General features: G+C 39.5%; 1 protein-coding gene across 1 annotated transcript; it reads left to right on the top strand.

The window, feature by feature from the left end:
• The first annotated feature begins 4,191 nt into the window (after positions 1 to 4,191).
• LOC130420893 (semaphorin-3aa-like) lies at positions 4,192 to 22,673 on the top strand. Its single transcript, XM_056748423.1, is given in 17 exon segments — positions 4,192 to 4,282; positions 4,285 to 4,349; positions 6,112 to 6,174; positions 10,088 to 10,202; positions 11,256 to 11,354; positions 11,444 to 11,563; positions 12,769 to 12,911; positions 13,282 to 13,396; positions 13,502 to 13,571; positions 15,467 to 15,611; positions 16,069 to 16,288; positions 16,539 to 16,630; positions 16,791 to 16,832; positions 16,951 to 17,108; positions 18,622 to 18,689; positions 18,775 to 18,920; positions 20,209 to 22,673. Coding segments are annotated over 17 exon segments (2,511 nt in total). The 3' UTR covers positions 20,968 to 22,673.
• Positions 22,674 to 23,983: the final 1,310 nt, after the last annotated feature.

Genomic DNA, 23,983 nt, shown 5'->3' with positions numbered 1-23,983 from the left:
TTGCATAGATTTATGGTAAGTTGTTTTTGCTTTAAGCAAGAACAATGTTGATTGTTTTAGGGATATTTAGGTAATTTTGAAAATATTATTGTTTATAGTTTACTTAATATAAAAACACAGGAAAATTGTTTAGAAAACGTTGTCCTACTTACAAACAAAGATATACAGACAGATCTATAATAAATGTCTACATTTAAATCTACAAAGAAATGTTAGGTTAAGGTGTTGTAACTATATTTCTCCTTATTTACAAACAATAGGAGTTAGATCCTTATTTACATATTGTGTTTATATATCCTTATATATAATTTGTCTGATATAATGAAGTTTGACTCTGGTTCTATAATCAAGTTTGCATATAATGTTTTGAAATCTCTCGCTGTCTGTACGTCAGCTGTGTTTCTGTGTCATCTGGAGCGCTGCTGAGAGGATTGTGTTTTAGCTGTGTCTGGCCACACAGCCTGTGGCCGGGGGCCAGCTTTAAACAGACTGTGCGGTTCACCCGTCATGTCGCGAGCAGTTTCAGGGGTAATTAAATGGTTCCACATACTCTCTCTTCTCTCTGTGGATCAGGGCAATTCTGGAATCTTGAGCGGTTGCATGCAAATATTGCGTTGCAGACTGTGAAAGGAGAGCGCTGGGTTTTTAGCTGAGCAACAAATGCACTTGAAGTACATGAAACTTTAAAACTATAGACAATACACTTACATTTTTTGTTTGTGACCTTTCCCACATTTAAGATTTGTCATGTTTAATATTTTATTATTTTTTAATTCCTCAAAATAAAAAAATATCTGAAATTGCGTTCTTATCAATTCTTGTGTATATGACAGTCTAGTAAAAACATCTTGAAGTGTGCCTTTTGGTAGCCAGGCATGTGTATTTTGTTCATCCATTATCCTTATGAATGGAACCTTGACGTTCAAACCACGTGTCATAAATCATCCATTCTTAGACGTGTCTTTTTAATAAACCTAATGAGCGTAAAGTGATTTGACACAGTTATTATGTTTCCTGTTGGTGTCGCTGGGAATGAAACGTCCCCGTGGGTGTCGACCCTCTCTCGACAGCCTTTCTCGAGCTGTCAATCGAACGCTCGCACCAGACCGAGCTCTCATTGGCTGAGACCCAGCGCGGTTACCGGGGCAACTTACCAAAACCTGCAGCCGGTTGCATGCGAGAGCGAGTTAAAATGAAGCAAAACTAGGGGCTTATTCACATCCAAGGGCCTAAAGCAACAACCGAAACAGCGTGTTAAGCAAATCTCTGTTTCTAAAATCAAAGTTCTCTCATGCTCAAAACCGACAAGAGCGAGCCACACACTTAGTCCATTGAGAGCACGAGAGACGGAGAACTTTTGCCAAAACCGTGTCATGGTAGACGACGTGTGTTTTGAAGCACGCTATTGTTCTGACTTAAATAAACAGGTAGCGCCCAAAACCATCTGCAGTACTCTTTCACTTTTTATTCCTTCTTTCCTCACTTCCCCTGCTCTCCTGGGATGGTAAGTAGCCCGAGGCAGAGCTGAAGCACGGCGGCAGCATGCACACACGCATACACCACGCGCCTCAAACTCGCATACACAGCTATAGGTACTCGGTGCAGTGTTCCTGTAGCTCAAGCGGAGAACATGCACTTGCAACACCAAGGTTTAGGTCCATCCGCAAGCTTTGTGTGGTTTTGGTTCCTGTTAAGCTTGCAAAGCAAGATTAAAGAAAAATATTTTTGTTTGTGAATTGTATTTGAGAAACCTGCACTGCTTAATTTCAATAGCATTTAACTTATGTAGACAATGTCCTTAGAAAAGAGAGAGTAAAAAAAGAAAGACTTTTGTTTAGCTTTCTGCTCCTTTACCACTCACACTCCATTTGCTTTAAACTCTTACCCAGAGATGTAGCCCCAGATAAAGTGCGTATGTGTTTGTGTGATCGCAGACCATATGAAGGCCAGTTTTTGTGGGGGTCTTGCCAAGGCAGCAATTTAAGAAAAAATGCCTGGTCTTCGGAGTTCAAGCACCAGTCGCTCACTTTCAAATGGAGAATAGCATAACTGCCAGACGCGTCTGTCAGATCTTGAGCCAGAATGGCAGGAGAGTGAGGGTGTGGAGAACTTCACCTAGCAGCCGTAATGGACTCACTGACAGAGAAGAAAGGAAGGAGACTAAGAATAGGAAAATTTGGCACATACGATGCAAAGAAGGGCTGAATGAGTATGATGGATGAAGATGAAGTGAATACAGGGGAGGAAAGAATGAGAGAGAGAAGGTATGAATTATCTTTACATGACGTTCTCTCCATTGTCCATAAAGAGTGGCAGGAGGAAATCGGTGTGATTTTTGTGACTTCAACAGATTACGTTCCTTTTCTCTTACCGTAGACTTTATCTTTAAGAAAAGCCACATGAATTTGTAAAACAAAATGTAAAAACACATGTAATCATATGTTAAACATGTGGTTTTAGAACACTTTTGTGTGAATCGCATGTACATTCCTGTGTGGAAAACCCCATGGGATTACACATGAAAAACATCACGTGTGAATAATGGATCACCACAGGACGCACATGTGATCATATGTTTATATGTTTTTAGCACATGTGAATTTCTTATGCCTTTTCTGTCTTTGTACTATTCAGTAAATAAAAAAAACGTATAAAAAAACTTTACAAAGTTCTCCTATAACATCACATGATAAAAACCTTTTGACCATAAGGTGCTGTGCTTTGTTTATAATGTTCTTATTTGATTCAACATTTTTGGTACTGGTTAAATGTGGTTTTCATTATCTAAAAAAAATTCAACATTAATACTTAATTTACATCTGTCTCAAACTTCTTCTTGATCAATCATTGCAATCCTAAATGTATTTTTTTATATACTCGCTGTTGAACGATGTAATTTACCATTTTGCATGAAGCTGATTTTCCTTTTCATGTCTCTTAAAGACATTGTTCTTGCACATAACATAAAAACTTGCATTGGCTTTTTTCCTTTTTTATTTTGTTGCATATATTAGTGCAATAAGTGTTACCAACATCAAGTCAGTCTGACCTGGAAGAGAACAAATATTCTCAAAATAATTTTTCACTCATTGAGCCCGACAATCCATATATCTGGTTATTATTTTAGTCAATGGTTAATATAGCTCTTGTTTTTAAAGCCGAGAATAAAAGCTGTGGAAATGGACAATCTGAGCTGTGCCCATTGTGCAGTTATTCTTGTGGGAATACAGTTCTACATTTGATACAGTAAGTATGTGGTGTTGTTGATACAGGCAAAGGAAGGATGGTCTGTTTCTCTTTAACACTTTCTCTCGCCCGCTTGCTCTCTCGCTCACACAAGTGCACAGATGTCCTGAATCTTAGCGGAGAGGAACGCAGATGGCTACTATAGGAATGGATTGATCTGGACTCCAGAGAGAGAATGAAGTCTCTGCCTGTCACTGTCGATTACCTCTCGTACGCGTGTTTCAGAAACGTTGCAGAAATGTTGACCCCACCTTCTCCCATGTGCAGATGTTCTGGCCTGTGGCTTCTGCAAGCCATTTCCAAAGTCATTCTTATCATTCTCACTTCATCTCATCTTCACGTGTACTGTATTCTGCGTATGGTTGTGAGACTTGTTTCCTTACTGGGATGGTGACAGATCTGGCAGTCTTTGTTTCTCAGGCTATTATGTTTTTACAGTGTAATCTATCGCTGTTTGGCAGATTCTGTATTTATCAGGAAGACTGTCAACACTGCAGATTTACTTGTGGTAAATTAGTGGCCTCTAGGTACAGTATGGGATACGGTCATTTTATTATAAATTGATATCTGGTTTGTGATACAGTACGCGATTCTTGAGTTTGCCTTCTCATAGCTTAACTTTGAATGGTCGTCTCCTTTTATTTACCAAAATGTGCTGCGGTGACTTTATTCAGACTGAAAAAAACAACAGGGACTTGAAAACCAGCGTGATTAGGTGTTATTAAGGATTACCCGCCATGTCTTAACCTCAAATAAATAATTTGCTACAGTGTGATTATATTTTGCAACATTCTTCACTGCACATATTCCAACTCTTCGCTAGTGGTCTGTATATATATGTACATATACTGTAAAAGTATTGTCAATGAATGTCTGCAAACAAGTTCAATAAGTAGAAAACTTTTATGATTGGTGGATTTATGTGCCTTTTTCTGTCTTTCAGAAATGCTAGAATCTGGAAATCTACTGACTTTCACCGGCTTTGCAAACAGTTCAGGTTATGACACGTTCCTATTGGATGAGGAGAGAGGGAGATTATGGTTGGAGCGGAGGACCACATCTTCTCTTTCGACCTGGTCAACATTAACAGAGATCTCAAGCAGGTGACTTATACACAACACGGGACAGTTGCATAAACATAGCCGCCAAGTTAAGACTGTGTCTTGACAACGAGTCTCACTGACTAGCAGTTTTTTAGGAATGATCAATTTTACTTTCAGATTACGATTATACCAATCTGCCTTTCTATGTAATGACTTGAAGGCGGTACTACCAGTCTTTTAATTTTTTGTTGCTGTTGTCTTGTCAAAACATTATGCTTCGTCCTTTGGTTTCAGTTTTTGTAAAAAAAATACAAAATTTAGCCAGAAATGGATATTGCTTAAATAAAACTTACTTGCTTTATATTTTCTTCATATAAAACATCATGCTTTTGTATGAGACTACCACTTTATCTTTGTTTGTTTTGAGCACTTTGCTTGTGCTTATTGTCTGAATTGGAGTTATAAGGGAGTGATTTTATAGGGGTCAAGTGAGATCTCCATCGTACTTTTACTTTCTGCACAACCCAAATCTGCATTCTTTTTTCCTCTTCTTTCCATCTCTCTATTTGATCTCAGACTGCCTGTTTCTGATTCTCTGATCATATCTCATCATTCTCTCTTTTCTTTCTCTGGATTCTATTACTTTGCTTTCCTCTCTATAATTCTGTCTTTGTCCTATAGGGGCTGCAGACCCTTTGCCATATAACTCTATCAGCTTGCCCCGGGAGGGTTAAATATGGCTATCGAAATGACATACACGCACACATACTGAACAATGGCATCATTTAAAGATAAGAAACTGGAACTAGTGGTTTGGCAAATTATCGTAATTAACCCAATTACTTCACAGAATACCTTGGCTGATCATGGAGAAAGATAATAAAGAATAAAAACACATTTGTATCTGGCAAGTTGAGGCATAACATGTTCTCGAAGTTTTAAGGTTAAAGTTTATATGAATTTGTAAGATAGAGGAAAGAAATTAAGTGTTCTCCTTAAAGGACCAGTGCATTTCTGTAAATAAATTCTTGAATTGCACAATGTAATATACATAACAATGTCTTCAGATAAACTCCTCTACAGATCGTGTTTCGTAAAATACATAATCTCCTTCGGAGAAGGTTTTCGATTCTTCTAAGAATCGAAAACATGACAACATTTTAGCTTGTGTCAGCCATCATAGTGCTTTGGAAGGGAGGGAGGAAGGGTGGAGAGAGCCGTTGGTTGCAATTCCCAACCTTACAGCTAGATGCCGCTAAAGTCTTTTTGTACCATATCAAAATAGATCAGCTTTATATTATTATAATCTTGCACAGATGTAGTATTTAAAATGTTTCCTTTAAAAAATTTCTGTAGTTCATACAACTCGATGTGTTTTACTGTTAGTCGATGTCACTTAAGGTGATGAAGCGGGTTGTATATATTCAATGTTATTTCTTCATTCATATGAGGTCATAAAAGCCACATATACTATTGATAAATTACTCTGTTCTTTTGAACCTGAAGCATGTAGTTTTAGATGGCGTATAATTGTGTCACACCACGGGACGTGAACTTCCCAGAAGTATCTCATGTCAGCCACCCGTGTACAGCATATACAGTATGTGTAATCGATTCACAGCCTTTCCTGTGATAAAGCGAATGGTAGTTTTTATCCTCTTTCACCATCCTTGTCACAGATGGAGGTAGCAGAAGGACGACAGGCAGCAGTCGTTGGTTATTTTACAGCCAGGTTTCACACGGCGCGTCATAGTCAGTCGTGTGCGGTTCTATGTGTACGCCCGGCACATTCTCACACATTCTGTCTTGCACTGTTTTATAGATCGCCTGGCCTGCCACGCCTTCCAAACGTGATGAATGCAAATGGGCCGGAAAAGATTTAGGGGTAAGTTTCCGAAAACTGCTTCTTTGTATCCCAACACTACATGCACCTAAAATGACTTGCTTATGTTTAGTGTGTGGCTCTCTCATAGTGGTTGGTTGTTACTTGGGTCAAAAAGATCATTGTTATTTTGACATGCGACATTGCTGGGGACACACATACTGCAGGGATTTGGTGGTGCTTGTCAAGATTGTGTATTGTTGTTCCAGGTTAAATATCTTTATCAATAAAACTTAAATTGTAAGTGCAAACATATGGTAGGTCTAATGTAAACAATTTGTTATATACAAATTACGGAGTAATATCACAGGTTTGTTTCTCTACTAATTGACAGTTCTGCAAAATATTTTTATTCTCTAATTCTTTATATCTAAAATCCAAACAATGTAGCATTAACAACTTGAAAAACTGAACTTTTAATAATGTAAGGTTAGTAATTTAAGTTTTGCTGGTGCACATATTTATAGTTTATAGATTGCCCTCATATAGAGTTTTTATACCTAGAATGCAACCCTTGACCTTCTGAGCGAGAGAAATAGTTGACTTATCAACCCAGAAGTCTCTCGCTCTATGTGTGTGCATGTCTGGGCGCGTGCATGTTTGTGTTAGATGTGTGTTTGAGCGAGAGTTGCGTGTGTGTATCTGATGGCAATTTCACGGCTGGGTTCCCGCTGAGATGGGGGGCGAAAGGGGAGCAGGATTATCACAGATAATTCACCAGACCTACCTCTGAGGCACACACTGTTAAATACAGACACCATACAGAATATATCGCAATTAAGTGCAAACAATCACATTAAAAGTATGAAGCTGAAAAGCACAGTAAACCCCGATTCACATTTCGCGTCTAAAACCGCACAGAAAACAAGGCATCTCGAAGCAGCGCCTAGAAAAATGTGCGCACCTCATGTGCGTCCGACCGCTTCACTTGTCTACATTTATAATAATGTCTACATTTATAATAATCAACTTGAAAGCGCAAAAGATGCGAAATGTGAATCACCCCTAACAGCCATAGGTACACATAGTGTGTTATTTGTATGACATTTCATGCACACACCAACCTCTCCCAGTCCTGATTTAGGCTCTTGCATGCTGTGAAAATGTTTGTTCTGGAGTTCTTGAAAGCTGCTAGCGGGTGAGCATGAATGCTTGATCAGGGTATTACCAACACGTTTTCCCCTCCGCAACTATAAATCTCTTCGTTCTCGCATTTGGCTTGGCTGGGCGAAGCAAAAACAAGCCCAGAACGACAGCTGGTATGAACTCTTGGTGCGTTTCATGTGAAATTTAGAGGTTTTGGACGTCTTAGAATGGACAGAATTATGAAAGGCACTGCTAAGGATTTATTTAAATACATTTGACCTGCTGTTGGACATGAATACCTCTAGACAACATGACCATGATTCCTGCAACAAAATTACATGCCTACAGTAACGTGTGGGTTTTTATGAAGATGGAGGACCCAAAACTGCCAAAAAAAAACATGTTCCACTAAAGCAGCTGTTTTTTATATCTCTTTTGACATACATGTCTTTTTGCACAACAAGTGTGCCATTTTTAATTTTTGCTTTGTGAAAAGTTTTATTTTACAAGAAGATAAAAAAACATTTATTTGTATTATTTCATATGTTTTTAATTATTTAAACTATATAAAGAGATTTGTGTGTTATAGATAGTTTCATCAGGCGCATGGCCTGAAAAAAAAAATCCTATGTATGGTTGTAATATAACAACCATAATTATTATATGTTTAGTTTAAAATAATATTGATTAATATTAATTGAATATTAGTATATTAATTGAATTTAATTAAAACTACTCATCAGTTAAAGATTATTTGCGGTGGTCTACTGGAAGTTAAGTTAGGGCCACATAACGTTTATGTTGTTTATGTTTGTTTAAGTAACATACAGATGTTGTTGTAAGACAAGATTGCGGTATAATGGACATAATGGCCCCAAAGTCATGTAGCTATACATGATCATTGCAAACAAGAAAAAAAAAATAACTATATATTAGACAAATATATATTTAATGCTCCGTTTTAAATATTAACAATCAACACCCAATGGAATTATAATGCATATCATATACAATAACACCACAGAGAACTGTTATAAAATAAATGACAAGCTACTGTGTCTAGAAACCATTTGTACACTTTTATGCATTATTTATACACAATCTCTATACCTTCATCAAGCATATGGCAGTTACATTTCAGTTTCATGTTTGTAAATTGACGCAGGTTTATACTGTTATTATCATTTCACGACTTATACTTCTGTTGTTAATAATGTACATAATTACATAGGCTTTTGAATCATAACCCCTCACACCTTACATATGATACTGTGTTATTTATAGCTCACACTTACATAGGGTATGCTCTTTTTTCGCCTTTATGGCCATGAAGATAAAACAGCGGCATTGTATGTGTGTAATTATACAGTAGTTACACTGTAATTACTGTACGCCACCCACTTATTACAACTTGAGGTTTGTATACATAGTAAACGGCAAACAGTGCCAGTTCAGCCACCTCTCTCTCACGTGAACGCTGCACTTGGCTCTTGCCAAGCAAGCACAGGGCCTTTAAAACAATAACAGTCGTGGGAAATTACAAACATGTCGCTCAGTTCACGGAGAGATGAAGTTTTATAGCACATGTGGACTGATTATGTTAGGAATACATACGTTGCCTTTAGCTTGGAAAAACCATTACGCTGACACACTTAAGTGCTTTTGTGTTGCTTGGCCAAAATGGGTCACACACATGTGTTTAGGTCTTTAAGATATTTGATTTTAATTTAGAGAGTCAGAGTTTTGCTTTTATTGAATGGCGGATTTTACACATCGTGTCCCACAACTTTATTTTGGATGTTCTGTCCTGCTTTTATGGCAAACAGAAGTAACCATAATTAATTCATTTCTTTGTTTCATGAGATTTACTAGAAACTAAATGTTAAGCCAAGATCTGTTGATGCTGAGTGCGCCGCAAACATTTATCTATTTTGTAAAGATCTGTACGAACCGGACCAAACTAAACGTAATCTAGGGAAACAGGCTTGTTTTTATCTATTCTCCACACACACACATGCAGCAAAAAGCGTGTGTGGTTAAAACACACATCGAGATGGCAACACCCTTTCCTGTGTTCTCTTAAATGACAACTCGCATTACCTCCCATGCGGACAGCACACGTCCGCCCAAACCATCAGTGTTTACACAGATGGACCCGCTTTATTTTCTCAATGGCTATGGAAAGGTGCGTGCGTGTGCGCGCAGGTACACGTGAATGCGCCATTGTGTGCGAGTGTGTGTTTGTAATTGCCGGTGTAGGTTTATTATTGCTGAAGCCGGCCCTCACGTATCATGAAAGGAAGTTGAAGAGCATTCATTCACATTAAGCAATTCACTCATCGGCTCTCGCCAACTCGCTAAGAAGGCTGCGGGGCCCGACACATGTGCTATACATTTACCTATCATCGAAACCAGACACACACACACACACATGCTTTCTATACTAATAAGAGTTGTCTGACAGGATATTAAGATGGATAAAACCGGTGGAGTTATAATCATTTATCCTGCAGGAGCTCAAAGGGGTTTTAATGATGCCTAGAGCTTCCATATTATAGTAACAGAGCATCTAAATGTCTTGTTTACTTTTTCATTACAGTTCTAAGGTCAGTCTATAGTAGATGTACTTTCCTTATAACTATTCTCACATCAGAAGGTTGTATATAGCATTAGATGAGTTAAACAGAGACTTTTAGTCTTTCATAAACAGAAATAGTTTTTCTGTGCCATTCACATTACAAACGGACTTGAATGTCAATCAAATATAAAATCCCATGTTTAGTATATTTTATCTGGTTGACTGAGGATGTTTTGTGTTTTGATTTTTCAGAAAGATTGCTCAAACTATGTGCGCGTACTGCAGCCTTATAACCAGACGCATATTTACGTGTGTGGCACTGGAGCTTTTCATCCTATCTGTGCTTACCTGGAGATGGGCAAACGGGGCAGAGGTATAAACACACACAAACACATTTGTTTAGACGGAGTTAATTTGCAAAAACAGATGACATGTTTTTTTCTTATTGTGCATTCCAAGTCATATCAATCAAACTGTATTTGAATTGATTTGATAACATAATAGTACATAAAAAAATACAGCTCGCTACACAATAAAATACATTACTTAAAAACAAGTTTATGTTGTGCCTTTATTTAATGTAGATGTAAAGAGTTTATTTTAGGTATTATACCTATGTAGACGATAGTCATAAACAGAAAACATGATTATTGATTTCGTGATGGTTACAAATATGATAATATAGTAAATTCCAGCACTCATTTAAAATGATGCCTTATGAGTCACAATGGGTACAAACTCTCCAATCCCTGTACTTATATTTTATTGTGATTCATTGACTAAAAAACCCACACAAAATGAGCTAAATTAATGATGTATTTTATTTTGTCGCCTTTTTTTTTTTTTTAAAACGTGATGGATATTGTTGTTAATTCTTTTGGCCACAATAACCACGTAATGAAAATCCGCCATTGTGACCGCCTTACCACTGACCAACACAAAACCTGACATTATTTTTATTGTTAAATTGATCTTTGATATACTACTTATAAAAATCTCACATTCAGCACACATACATTCACATACAGTCCAGTTTGACTAAAGCATATTTTCAAACACGCACACACACATCTCAAAGGCAATGTCCACAAAAGCATTTAAAGCAATGAAAAGAAAGTTGATGGTGGTTGATGTTCTGCTAACGTTTGCTCTGTTAACAATATTAAACCAGTGAAGTAGAAAATGAGCACGTAGGAAAGCATCGAGTGTGTTATTTAGAAATGCGTGAACTGGGGGAAATGAGATGGCCTTTCTGTGATGAAAAAATGTCAGTGCAGTTTTTTACGTTTGATCCTCATGGTTAATCACACTCTTAGTTTACCATTGGGGAGATGTGCCAGTTGGTCGCACACACTGTCTGCTTAGTTTTAACTCTTGTTTCACTAAAGGACTTGTGAATGTTTAATTTGTTATTCATTTTCTCAGGACAATATCTTCAGACTGGATGTCAACCACTTTGAGAACGGACGTGGGAAAAGTCCCTATGATCAGAAGATGCTGTCATCCTCCCTCCTGATTGGTCAGTTTTGTTTTGGTTTTATCTTGTTTGATTGATGTCGACTGTTCCAATTTGAGATCGGGTGACTGACATTCTCATGCACTTAACAGATGGTGAGCTCTACTCTGGAACATCAGCGGATTTTATGGGTCGAGATTTTGCCATCTTCCGCACGCTCGGATCACATCATCCAATCAGGACCGAGCAGCATGACTCCAGATGGCTAAATGGTAAATAGAGAAGTATAGATGCATACTGATGCATTCTTCCTAAAGAAATCGCACCCATTTCTTACACGTCTAAGAAAGTATTGTTCAAGAAAAGTGTTGAATAAATATAAATGCATGGATTTCCCATCACAAGTGTATGTCTGTGCACATGAATGTGTGTATGCGTACTTGTGTGAGAGTGGGAAAAGGCCTCTTTGTGAATGTCTGCAGTAGAGATTAGCCCAACTGTGGTGTTGAGTGTTTCCTCTGACATACCGGCCGCATTTTTGTGGACTTATGGAACACAAAAGGTCAATATAAAGCTCGAAGAAGCATTGGGTGTTTTCCCATGAAGTTAATCCCGTCTCAGCTGTTCCCGCGAACGGCTCTCGTTTCAGTCCTCATGCCCAGGGTCAGCGCCCGCGCCGTCAATACCCCCCGTGTATTCATGAGGAAAGGTGCTTTTGAAAACGTTCATCTCACCTTAATCCTTGCCGTCTGTTGCCAGGGATACACTGGACGTTACTTCCATTTTGCCTTTATGAATGTCTCTCTCTTCTTCTGGCACAAAAGAGACAGTGTCATTCAGAGGATTAGTCACATGGATATTCTAGCGAAACTCTTATCAATAGACACACGGGCCTCTGTGTATCTTCAAACAGTGCGGTGGATGGCCGTTGATGGTTATTTTGTGAGCCCCTCAAAGAAGCTTAGCTTCTACAAAACAAATGTTCAGCTATCTCATCGGTAAGCTTCTCCGAATGAAGCGATCTTTCAGAACCAAGTGTATTGAATGACTCAAACCCCGTCTGGGTGGAACTTTATCAGTCTCTATAGTCTCAAACGGAGTCATCCAGCGGGAAATGTCTGTTCCGCCTGTTCGTTCCGCTGTTTAGGCCTCACATCCTGTCGGGTCAGTTGCGCTGTAACGTAGCACCGCATGTAGCTGCGCGCGTGTGCCGCCCGCGTGGGTGGGAGACGAGTAACGTTTCGGGGAGAAAGCAGTCACGGATGGATAACAATGGTCCCCTAAACTGCCAATACAGAGGTCCTGGCTCGTTTCGAAAAGCTATGATGGGTTAATTCAAGCCTTTGATGTGTTTTAACTTCCAAAGATGCTCCGGGGTGAATTTGTATGGCTACATTTCTTTGGTATTCTGTTTAGTGCTGTCCTCAAAGGACAGAGCGGTTGAACAGGGCTCTGAGTCTATGTGTGTGTGTTCCAGACCCAAGGTTTGTTGGAATACACCTGATCCCCGAGAGCGATAATCCTGAAGATGATAAGATCTTCCTGTTCTTCAAAGAAAACGCCATGGATGGTGAACACACAGGCAAAGCTACCATCTCCAGGATAGGACAACTGTGTAAGGTAACATCACACACAGAAACATACGACACACTCAAAATCATCACATACGTGTTCTTTAGATTTTAAAGTGATAGTTCACCAAAAATGTAATATTGTGTCATCATTTCCGCCTGATCGTTCCGCAGAACCAACAAAGATATTTTGAAAAACGTTGGTAGGAGAACCACTGCAGGACCCATTGACTTGCACTGGTTTTGTGTCCATGGGTTACCACAATATCTTTTGTGTTCTGCAGAAGACAGAAAGTCATACAGGTTTGAAATGACAAGAGGATGAGTAAATGATGACAGAATGTTTGGGTGAAATAGTTTCTGCATCATATTGAGAATCTGAATCTAAATCTCTTTCTGACTGTTTGGGTTTTCTTCAGAATGATATGGGTGGACACAGGAGTCTCGTGAACAAATGGACGACTTTCTTGAAAGCTAAGCTCACCTGCTCTGTGCCGGGACTCAACGGCATTGACACACATTTTGATGAGCTGCGTAAGTACTGTGTGGTTTTAAGTGTTCTGTAATATCTAAAATCGAATGCACGTATAATGAAACGCTTAAAATGCACATTTTTATGTTAGAATGTATGTTTTGCAGAGGACGTCTTTCTAATGAGTGCTAAAGACCCAAAGAATCCTGTCATCTACGCTCTGTTTACTACATCCAGGTAGTGCTCAGTATATTGACAAATTTCTTACTTAGTTTGTTCTTTCCTTCCTGTACTTCCTTCCCTTTTTGTCGGTTTCTTCCATTCTTTCCTGTCTTCCTTCCTTTGTTTTGTTGGTTACTTCCTTTCTTTTGTGTGTGTGTGTGCCTTCCTTTCCTTTTGCGTGTTTGTTTACTCCTTCCATGTCTGCCGTCTTTTCTCCTATAAGTGAAGTGATTTTTAGGATGTGTGACATGTTTGGCCTTTTAAGAGGCTTTGCAGTCCAGTAATCTGGTTAGACTCATATCGACGATTTACGTCGCTATGCTCAGGATGGGAATTCCTTTCTCATCCTGCTTTTTTACTCACTTCTACCTTCTTCAGCGTTCAGCTTCGGCTTAGGGGAAATATGATTAAGGTGGTAACTCGAACCCCACTCCCCAACCAGACACCCTCTCGCTTGGCCTTCTGGAGGGGCGGGGCTGTGGAAGTAACAAAAGCAGATAAACGATATTCAAAAAGGACTTTTAAAATGATGGATGAGCTCTCCGTGTGCGTGTTCGGAGATGTGTGCGCTTGTAAACACGAGATGTGAAAGAGGACAAACACATCCCGATTAATCACTGTCATAAACCGAGAGGGGCACAACAAGCGGACCCAGCCTGTCCCGTTCGTCTGTTCCCACCTCACTGATTTCCTAATGCATGCAGAGAACACAACACTCGAAAATTCAATTACGGGCTTTAAAGAATTAGACGGCTTTAATTGGTTTTCTAAGTGCCCTGTTTCAGAGATGAATAGAAGTGCATTCTGGGACTTGCTTTTAATATTGCCATTTAATGAGCCCTGAACACTGCAGTGATGGATCTTTATTTTATCTCTCGCTGTTTCGGAGTCTGCGTGTGTATTGGAGTGTGTAAGCACATGTTTGGGCATGTGTGTGAGTCTCTGACTGAGTAATGGAGAATTAGTGGATTCATGTGCCCTGTGGTTAATTGATTTTCTTACTAATTAACATTTTACAAATGCTTTGGGGTGATCACCGCAGTGGGTTTGGCCCTGTGGCTGTTTCAGAGAGAATAAATGCTTGGACACGGAAAGATATACATATGCAAATGTTTTACATCAGCAAATGCACATGAATTTTGACATGAAATTAATTTCTTGTCTTATTGTGTTTGTGTGTCAAACCAAAATATGGGGGTTTGATGGAAATGTTTGGGGGCACGGTGGCGTAGTGGTTAGCACATTCGCCTCACACCTCCAGGGTTGGGGGTTCGATTCCGACTTGTGTGTGTGGAGTTTGCATGTTCTCCCCGTGCCTCGGGGGTTTCCTCCGGGTACTCCGGTTTCCTCCCCTGGTCCAAAGACATGCATGGTAGGTTGATTGGCATCTCTGGAAAAATTGTCCGTAGGGTGTGAGTGTGTGAGTGAATGAGTGAGTGTGTGTGCCCTGCGATGGGTTGGCACTCCATCCAGGGTGTATCCTGCCTTGATGCCCGATGACTCCTGAGATAGGCACAGGCTCCCCGTGACCCGAGGTAGTTCGGATAAGCGGTAGAAAATGGATGGATGGATGGATGGATGGATGGAAATGTTGTAACTGATCTCATCAAGCTCACATATTTTTCGACACCTCCCTTTTAACCACCTGGCTCCATTCTGCCACATCATTCCCGCTTTTTCATTATCCTGTCACAAACTAAAAATCTAATTTAGGCCATCCCGTCATTTTCCCCCTCATTATACTATTTGCAAATCATCAGATGTTATGTAAAATGAGTTTTTATATTGACTTGAAACACTTCTATATTTTTTATTCACTTGCATGTTTTATTAAAAACGTGTCATGTAGTGTATAAAATTGTATGTATTTCATCAAGGAAAATACTCAAATTTTCCATCTCTTCTTTCAGTAATATCTTCCGTGGATCCGCTATATGCATGTATAGTATGGCAGACATCCGAAGGGTATTTCTGGGTCCATATGCCCACAGGGATGGGCCAAACTACCAGTGGGTTCCCTTCCAGGGCCGAGTGCCATACCCCCGTCCTGGCACAGTGAGTACCGGCAAATATATTTGGCATTAAAAAAAAACTGTGAATTTTTCTGACAAACTACAGCTTTATATCTGTGCACAGTAAAACAAAGCAATAAGCAGTGAGGTATGTTATTTTTACACTGTTGAATTATTATTATAAATGACACAACACATTATATATGTAATAGTCATTTATTATAACAGTTATTTTCTGGTGAGTAATAGTCCAGTGGTCTAAACAACATGGTAGATAGACATAAATCTGCATTAAAGCTGTGCATTTCTTTTTTCAAAAACATGGTTCATCTATTTTATAATTTTATAGTGTTGCACTCTTAAAATATGTATGTATTTAATATTATTTTAATGACCACAAAATCTTAATTTGTCATAATTTATTACCACAATAAAATAACAGGACTGCCAGGCTAAAACGTTAACTTCTGCATCACTTAAACCCCCCTCTTCTCTTCCAGTGTCCAAGCAAAACATTCGGAGGCTTCGACTCCACCAAAGACCTACCGGACGATGTCATCACATTTGCACGCCTGCACCCAGCCATGTACAACCCTGTGCAGTCGATGGGAGGGAAGCCCATCGTTGTCCGCACCAACGTCGAGTACCAGTTCAGTCAGCTGGTGGTGGACCGCGTGGAAGCGGAGGACGGCCAGTATGATGTCATGTTCATCGGCACAGGCAAGTACAACCTACCAATACAAGCGAAATAAAAAACAATTAAACATTAACCCAACAATTTTAGTTCTGACATTACATTCTCTTATACAAGATTATAAATAATCTTTTAGTTTCTGCTCCATGGAAAAAAATACCGTATGCGTGGGAAAATATTGTCAGACTTGTATTTTTTGGATTAACTCTGCCCTTCCAATTGAAGAGATGAAGATAGATTGCATGTATTCATCCTGAAAATATGTTTCTGAATCAGATTTAGGAACTGTGCTGAAGGTGGTGACCATTCCCAGGGAAAGCTGGCACGATCTGGAGGAAGTCGTGCTGGAGGAGATGACTGTGTTCAGGGTAGCTTTGCCTTTCCACTTGCTATAAGAATCAAAATCCTTATAATTTGCCCCTTCAAGTACATTCAGTTGCTCCCTCATAAATCTGTATGGATGTAGCATGTCATTAAACTTACATCCCTGGATCTTCCATCAAGATTAAACTCTGTTTTCCGTTCTAGGAGCCAACACCTATTACAGCCATGGAGCTTTCCACCAAACAAGTACGTCTGCTGGCGATTACATATAAATTATCAAATTACCGTACACAAGCTGTTCGCTGAGAATAAATTGTGTGCTGCTCATTTGTTCTTATTGACATAATTGTTTATCTGTCAACAGCAACAGCTGTACCTGGGGTCGGAATTAGGGATTTCCCAGATGCCTTTGCACCGTTGTGAGGTGTATGGAAAAGCGTGTGCGGAGTGCTGTCTGGCGAGGGATCCGTATTGTGCATGGGACGGGACCGAATGCTCTAGATATTTTCCAACTGCTAAGAGGTAAGCATATACCATTATATGTAATATACTATGACACGGCTCTCTGGAATGCTTCATTCTGATTGGTCTTCCATCCGAGTCAAAGTCATCTTAACCGATCCTTCTTATGTTAAATGCATCACTTCAACTTATATTTTTACATAAATTATGGCAAACATTTGGTGCACATTCACACAAAGCACACATTGTTTTAGTTATTAAACTGTGCCAGCTACACCTTCACAAAGTAAGAAGTGGGTCTCGGTGTCCGCTCAACCGCAGCCTGACACGCCCTCCAAGTCCACGACTCTACGATGGTCAACTCCAAATATTTTCACTGTGCCTGAAATGCAAAGCAGACGTCTCACCCGCACCTACCGCACGTGCCTAGAAGGCCAGAGTCGAGGAATGCGTGTGTGTGCCTTAGGCAAACAAGAGAAGACCCAACGAACCACATAATGAATGATGTGCAAAGAAACACTAAAATATTAACAAAAAAACAGGAAAAGTGGAGGATTATGGGAAATGACAATACAAGGTGTTTTACACAGAATCTCAGGTTTTCAAATTTATTGCCCGAGACCTACTGCAGGGAAACGTTTTCGACATCAGACAACCTTCACAGCAGATTGGGAGTGTTTTTCAGTTCAACACAATCTGTTAAGCTTTTGAGTACATTTGTGAAAGGATACGAGTGCTGGCCTTGGCAGGGCTGTTATTAAGAGATATTGAATGCTTTTGAGGCATGGAATTCCATATCGGCCTTCATGGAATATTTCCCATTGAGTCATATTTCTGAACGCCAACTGGGGCACCGTTACATATCAAGTGTACCCCGACATTCTTAAGAGTGTAGTGTGTGTGATTTTTACGCCTCTGGGGACATGAAACGGATTTGCAAAAAAATAAGGTAAAAACGTTCAGCTGTCTTCAATCATTTGGACACACGGTTTTCAAACTCACGCCCTTGAGATGTCAGGATTTTGAGAAAAATAATTCCAGAAAATCCACTTATGTGAATGGTTTACTTGTATAGTTGTCTCCGTATGTTAAACTGACGTTAAGCAAACGTATTTTGCCGTCAAAAAAATGACACGCATAACCTTTATAACCTTTAAGTCCATAAGGCAGGGCTGCTGAACTCTGGTCCTGGAGGGCCGCTGTCCTTAAGAGGTTCGTTCAGACTCGAAATCAAACACACCTGTCTGTAGTTTTCAAGTAATGCGGAAGACCTTGATCAGCTGGTTCAGGTGTGTTTGATTTGGGTTGATTAGAGTTAAACACTGGCCCTCCAGGACTGGAATAGCAATGGTATGTCCGGTGATTGAAGCAACAGCGCCCCCTAGTGGTTTTGATAAGGTAGTGTTACAGAATTAGCTCAAATGGTAGATCATTGCAACACTAGGGTCATAGGTTCAAATGAATCCGTCATATACCTTGCTTCGGTCTTAAGCGTCTGGTGTATGTGTAAATGTATATCATAAGATTTACAAAACAGCATGCACATATAACCAATCCACTCTTTGCCCCACAGGAGAACGAGACGCCAGGACATCCGAAATGGAGATCCTCTTTCTCAGTGCTCAGATTTACAACACAATGGTAATATACATATATGAATATACACTTGCTATAGTTGAATGAGTACTGAACATTATCAACATGTGCCTGTGTGTGTGTGTGTTAGATGATCTGGAGGGTTTCAGCAGCGTGGAGGAGAGAAGCGTGTATGGCGTAGAGAACAGCAGTATGTTTCTGGAATGCAGCCCAAAATCTCAGAGAGCGTTAATCTACTGGCAGCTCCAGAAACCAAACGACAAACATAAACTTGAGGTACACACATACGCGCACACTTGAGAATGTATAGCATAACATAACATAGTCTGGCACAGCGTGTTTTTGAATGAAGTATGTTTTGAGACATAAGATTTTAGAGACCCAGAAACCAATGTGGTCTCATGTCATAGCCACTGTAATTATATGTGAAATGTTTTTCTCAGTTCCACTTGAGCTTTCCGGATTCTTCACACGTTAGAGCACAAGCTTCCTCATATTGGCAGTCTGAAAGTTTTAACAGTCTAGCGCTACAAGTTGATTTTAATGAAGTGTTATTGCGTCTGTAATAGGCAATATAATATCCAAAAATATACGGGAATATACTGGAAAAATAATGCAGTATATTATACATACATTTACATGGCATTTAATATATTATGTTTATGTTTTTAATTATTCAATATAGTTAACATAAAATATTTTTTTTATTTAACATTGAAGTCATCATTATGAACATGTCAGTGGCTGAGCCCTCGTTGCTGATTCTGACCTGTTAAACACACCAAAATGTGCTCTTCTTGGGGAGATTACATACCAAAACATTCTTCATATAGTAGTTGCATAACCCCATTGTGATATTTAAAATACGTAACATCCAAAATTTAGACAATTTACGTTTATTATCCGTATTTAGTCAAATGTAGTTATTTATCAAAGGTGAAGAGGTATATTATTACCAACACATTATGTGTTTTACTGAACAGGATATGACATAATGACCCCCTACCACCCACCTACAGACGCTCCTTTACACCAGCTGTGTTTCTCTTTCAGATACGATCAGACCAAAATAGCGCAAAAGTAACGCCTTTCACCAGACGTTCATCATTGTTAATTTAATAACGGTCACATTTCAGCCTTCCCTCTGTGTAAGAAAACCTCCAAACTGAGCTCTGGTATATCCCATAACCTCACATTTGACCTCGTGTGTCATTTCCTGGTCTGGCCCCTGTTATTCAGATTCAAATGTTTTATAATTGTTACAGAAAAAGAGTTTAGATTTATATTCATACAGACAATTTACCTGTTTGCACTTTAAAGCAGTGTTCATAGACGTCTTTTCTACATTATATTTCAATTACTGTGATTAAAATCCTACCAAAGGTCAGTGGTTCAATATATAAATGCACTCTGAAATATTATATGTCACGATTTATATTGCCAAATCAAAAGAGGTTATAACCTCAAGTATGTATGTGATTTACCAATTGACCTCAAGTCCTCTGGGGAACTAGTGACTTCCAAATAGGGTTTAACTCTCTCTCTATCTTTCTCTCTGTTTCAGATTATGTTTGATGAGCGGATGAGTCTTACAGGCCAGGGTTTGTTGATCAGAAGTCTAACCCAAACTGATTCGGGGGTCTACCACTGTCACGCTGTAGAGCACGGCTTCATCCAGCCCCTGCGTCGCATTAACCTGCAGGTCATCCCCTCTCAGCGCGTGAGTGAGATGCTTCTCCGAGCATCATCCAACGACAAAGAGCCCACCCCCAAACGCAAACTGTGGTACCGGGATTTCATGAGCCTCCTGGAGCATCCCGATCTCAACAGCGTGGACGAGTTCTGCGAGCGGGTTTGGAAGCGAGAAAGAAAGCCGAAAGGAAAGAAAGTGCCCAAAAACAACCCTGGACCTGGCACTGGCGTGAAAGCTGATAAATCACCCCAAACCGCCGCTCAGAGCATACAGAGCCCGGTGCAGAATCATAATGGCCAGAGGAACCAAAACGTGCCCAAGGTGCCGAACAATCCCAGCGTTCAGGTCCTGCCCAAGTCAGCTGGTCTACAACGGAGTCAAATGCCAGTAAGTACCGTAAGCACGGAGCGCCAGACCACCAAACCCGACAGCGGAGGGATCGCCCAGAGCACGCAGAAGGTCCCGAGTGCTTCGGAGAGCCAAAGATCACAACAGAACCAGGGGAAGAGAGGTAGCCAGACCCCCCAGAGAGGTCCACCAAACACAGCCAAATGGAAACAGCTTCAGGAGAACAAGAGGGGCCGCAATCGTCGGACCCACGAACAGCAGAGACCACCGCGCAGCGTGTGAGAGAGACGCGTTGGTTGATTGACAGCAGACAGACATGATCCTAAATATACACATGCACACACAGTCAACGACATCCGCATCAGTCATTCATACGTTAGCGAACAGATTATAAAAGTGAATTTAACTGGAATCACGTTCATGCCGGGAAAGCACATTCACCTTGTTGTTGTGATATAACAGCAAAGACCTCTTTCACTAGTGAATGTCCAAACTTCATAGGATACGAGCGCGTGCCGATCCACAAGGCCCTTTTCGAGGACGTTTCCGAGACGTTTGCCAAAACCGCCGAGACAAGATGTGATGGTGCCAATGGAATACGATGTGCTTTTTGGTATCGAACAGAGGGGGTTTGTTTCTCAAATGTACTTGTCTGTATTTGTTGACAGGATATGGATGTGAACGAGATGCTTCGGAGCGAACCATCATTTGTAAAGGACTGTAATATAGCCACTATAGAAGCAAGCATTGTACTGTATATAAAACCACACATTATGGATACGACTGGTGAAAGGTGAAAGGTTTTAGGCATGCCTCGGTAACCGCCTGTCGAAGCTTTCATCCTCAGAAGAGTTTTGATGTTAGTGTCATTCATAACGTTTGAGATAATCAGGTGGGCTTGACTGACTAACAAGTCAACAACTTTGGTGACCCTTTCTGCCCAAAGTTAGGTTGCAAATACAACGTGCATGAGTTGAATGAATAAGCTCTTCCAAGCCAGTTACGTAGTTGATCTATCTTCAGATCGCACAAGTCGAGGCGATAGTTCTTAATGTCGGTTGCATTAAAAATGGAAGAATGTCTTGCGTAAACCACAGCATCTTTTTAAAGGATGTTATTAAGATAGTTCCATAATGTCTGTAGTGTATTTCTAAATTATTATTACTCTTATTTCATCAAATCGCGTCATTAATTTGCTAACTCGGTCTATGTTAGGCTGAATGCAGAGTAACTCTAGTATATGTACATATATACAGCGGAACTCTATGTGATTATTTATTGCTGGTTATTGTTTATTGTTCAAAGGGTTGCATTTATTTTTGATATTTTTTCTATTCGGTTGTAAACGTGTTACTGACAGGCCACAATACCCTTAGATGGACCAAGTGTTTTTTTCTTTTCCCTAATATTCTTGTTAAACTTTAACAGATGCAGTATACTTAGAGTTTGTGTTTTTTCTTTTTGCCTTTCATTTCTTTTCCTCCATAGCCAGGTCTTTATCTTTTGTTAAAACAGTAAATCGTTGTGCAAAACCAACAAGACTTAATAAATCATCTCCAAGAATTAGCTGTGAATCTCACTAAAAGTGTATGGGTAAGGTCTTCACACTGCATGTGAATTTGTCCATCTTATGTTTTATTCCCATTATGTTGTGTGAAGGGTCCTTCACGTGCCATGCGAGATGTATGAGATGTGAGATTTTTGCTATTCGCAAAGATCCCTCCATCTAACATAACCTGTCTCGTTAATGTAGTATTGTAGTTTTCACATACGGTTTCCCCCATTGTTCGACAAAATTTACATTTAAATCCAATACTGAGTTTTATCCACCAGATGGCGCTCCCATCCACTCCCTGCTCCAGATGGAGTTGATTTGGGGCTGGTTGGCGCAAGAAGGGGAGGGAGCAGAAGGGAGCTGTCAGTTATGTAAAATTGGTGTTTCTGGCATGCATGTGGTTGTCTAAATAAATATTTCCTCTATAATTTCAGGGTGGCCCTGGGTGGATTATTTGTATGTGTCTGTGTTTTGGCAACATTTGGAGAACAGATGTATTTCTGAATGTTGTTGACGCTTTTCAAAGTGTCCGCATCACTATTACATGCAGTAACTATCTGATTATTTCACTCGTTATTCAGGTAGACAACTGGCAAGTTTTCAAATACACATTTCTTTATATAAAGTAATATGCATTAGTGTTTTATTAATAAAACACTGTAAGAACCCTGAATGCGTTTAATCACCCATCTGTTAGTTATTTAGCTACTTTGTTCCTAAAATATCTTTTGGGCAAATGAAAGATACTTTGATCCAAGCTGGACCTGACCTGTGAAAAGCCTCACATACTTGGAATGTGACGCTGCATCCAATAAACAATCAGTTTCTTAGGCTGTGAGCCAAAAATAGGGTTTCGCCATAAAAAAGCTTCCTGAAACATGGCAAAAGCAGCTGAATAAAGTTTGGTCGTATCAAACTTCTCTACATATTGAAAGGTACGTAGTTATTGAACAAAGTGTGCAGACGTCTTTATTTTATGTCGTTAAATTTTAGAGAATTGCGTGGGACTTAAGTGCGTATTTTGTATACTCACAACCGGAAGCGCACTACGCTCGCTTCCATATAAAGAAAAAGAGGAGGAGCGACAACCCTCATACGTGTTTTCACGTGTGTCTTCACCTGAAACGGCGGATGTGCGCTGTGGGAGTAACTTATGTTTGCAGACTAAAATTAGCAGATATAAATTTCCTCGGTTTTTTACCCAAAGCACTATAAAGTCTTTAGAGGACAATACTAATGTTATGGTACGTTTGGAGTTTAACACCGCCGTTATTGCAAAGATAGGCCTATTTACATACAGTGGAAGTTAAGTGAGGCGAGTAAATATTGCTTTTTTACTTCGTGTAATGTTTATAATGATCAACTCATTTATTTTGAAATGTTTTATTGATGTTCTGTTTGCCGTTTGACTGTTTTGAAATAGCGTCCATGCAAAGCAAAATGTATACAAACATTTTTAAGTACTTGTTAAATTTCTGTTTATTAAATGATACAACGTAGCTTGGCATAAATAATATGATAAGTGATGTTAAAAATGAATTAATAAGACAAGCAGCTTTGGTAGTGACCTGATATTTACTGATGTATGTGTGGTTTCATTTGTAGAAGTGGTAAAGAAATAATAGTTTACTTGGATAGAATAATTTATACTGTTATTACACTAAAACTTCTAAAGTATGTTTTTCACGTTAGTTTTTGTAAAGAAATTTAATTGAATGAAAATGACGTTTCTTTAAGGACGCA

The sequence above is a fragment of the Triplophysa dalaica genome, chromosome 5 (assembly GCF_015846415.1).
Source record: "Triplophysa dalaica isolate WHDGS20190420 chromosome 5, ASM1584641v1, whole genome shotgun sequence".
NCBI lineage: Eukaryota > Metazoa > Chordata > Actinopteri > Cypriniformes > Nemacheilidae > Triplophysa > Triplophysa dalaica.
Note: the sequence above shows the minus strand (reverse complement) of the source record. Positions and strands in the feature narration are given on the sequence as shown.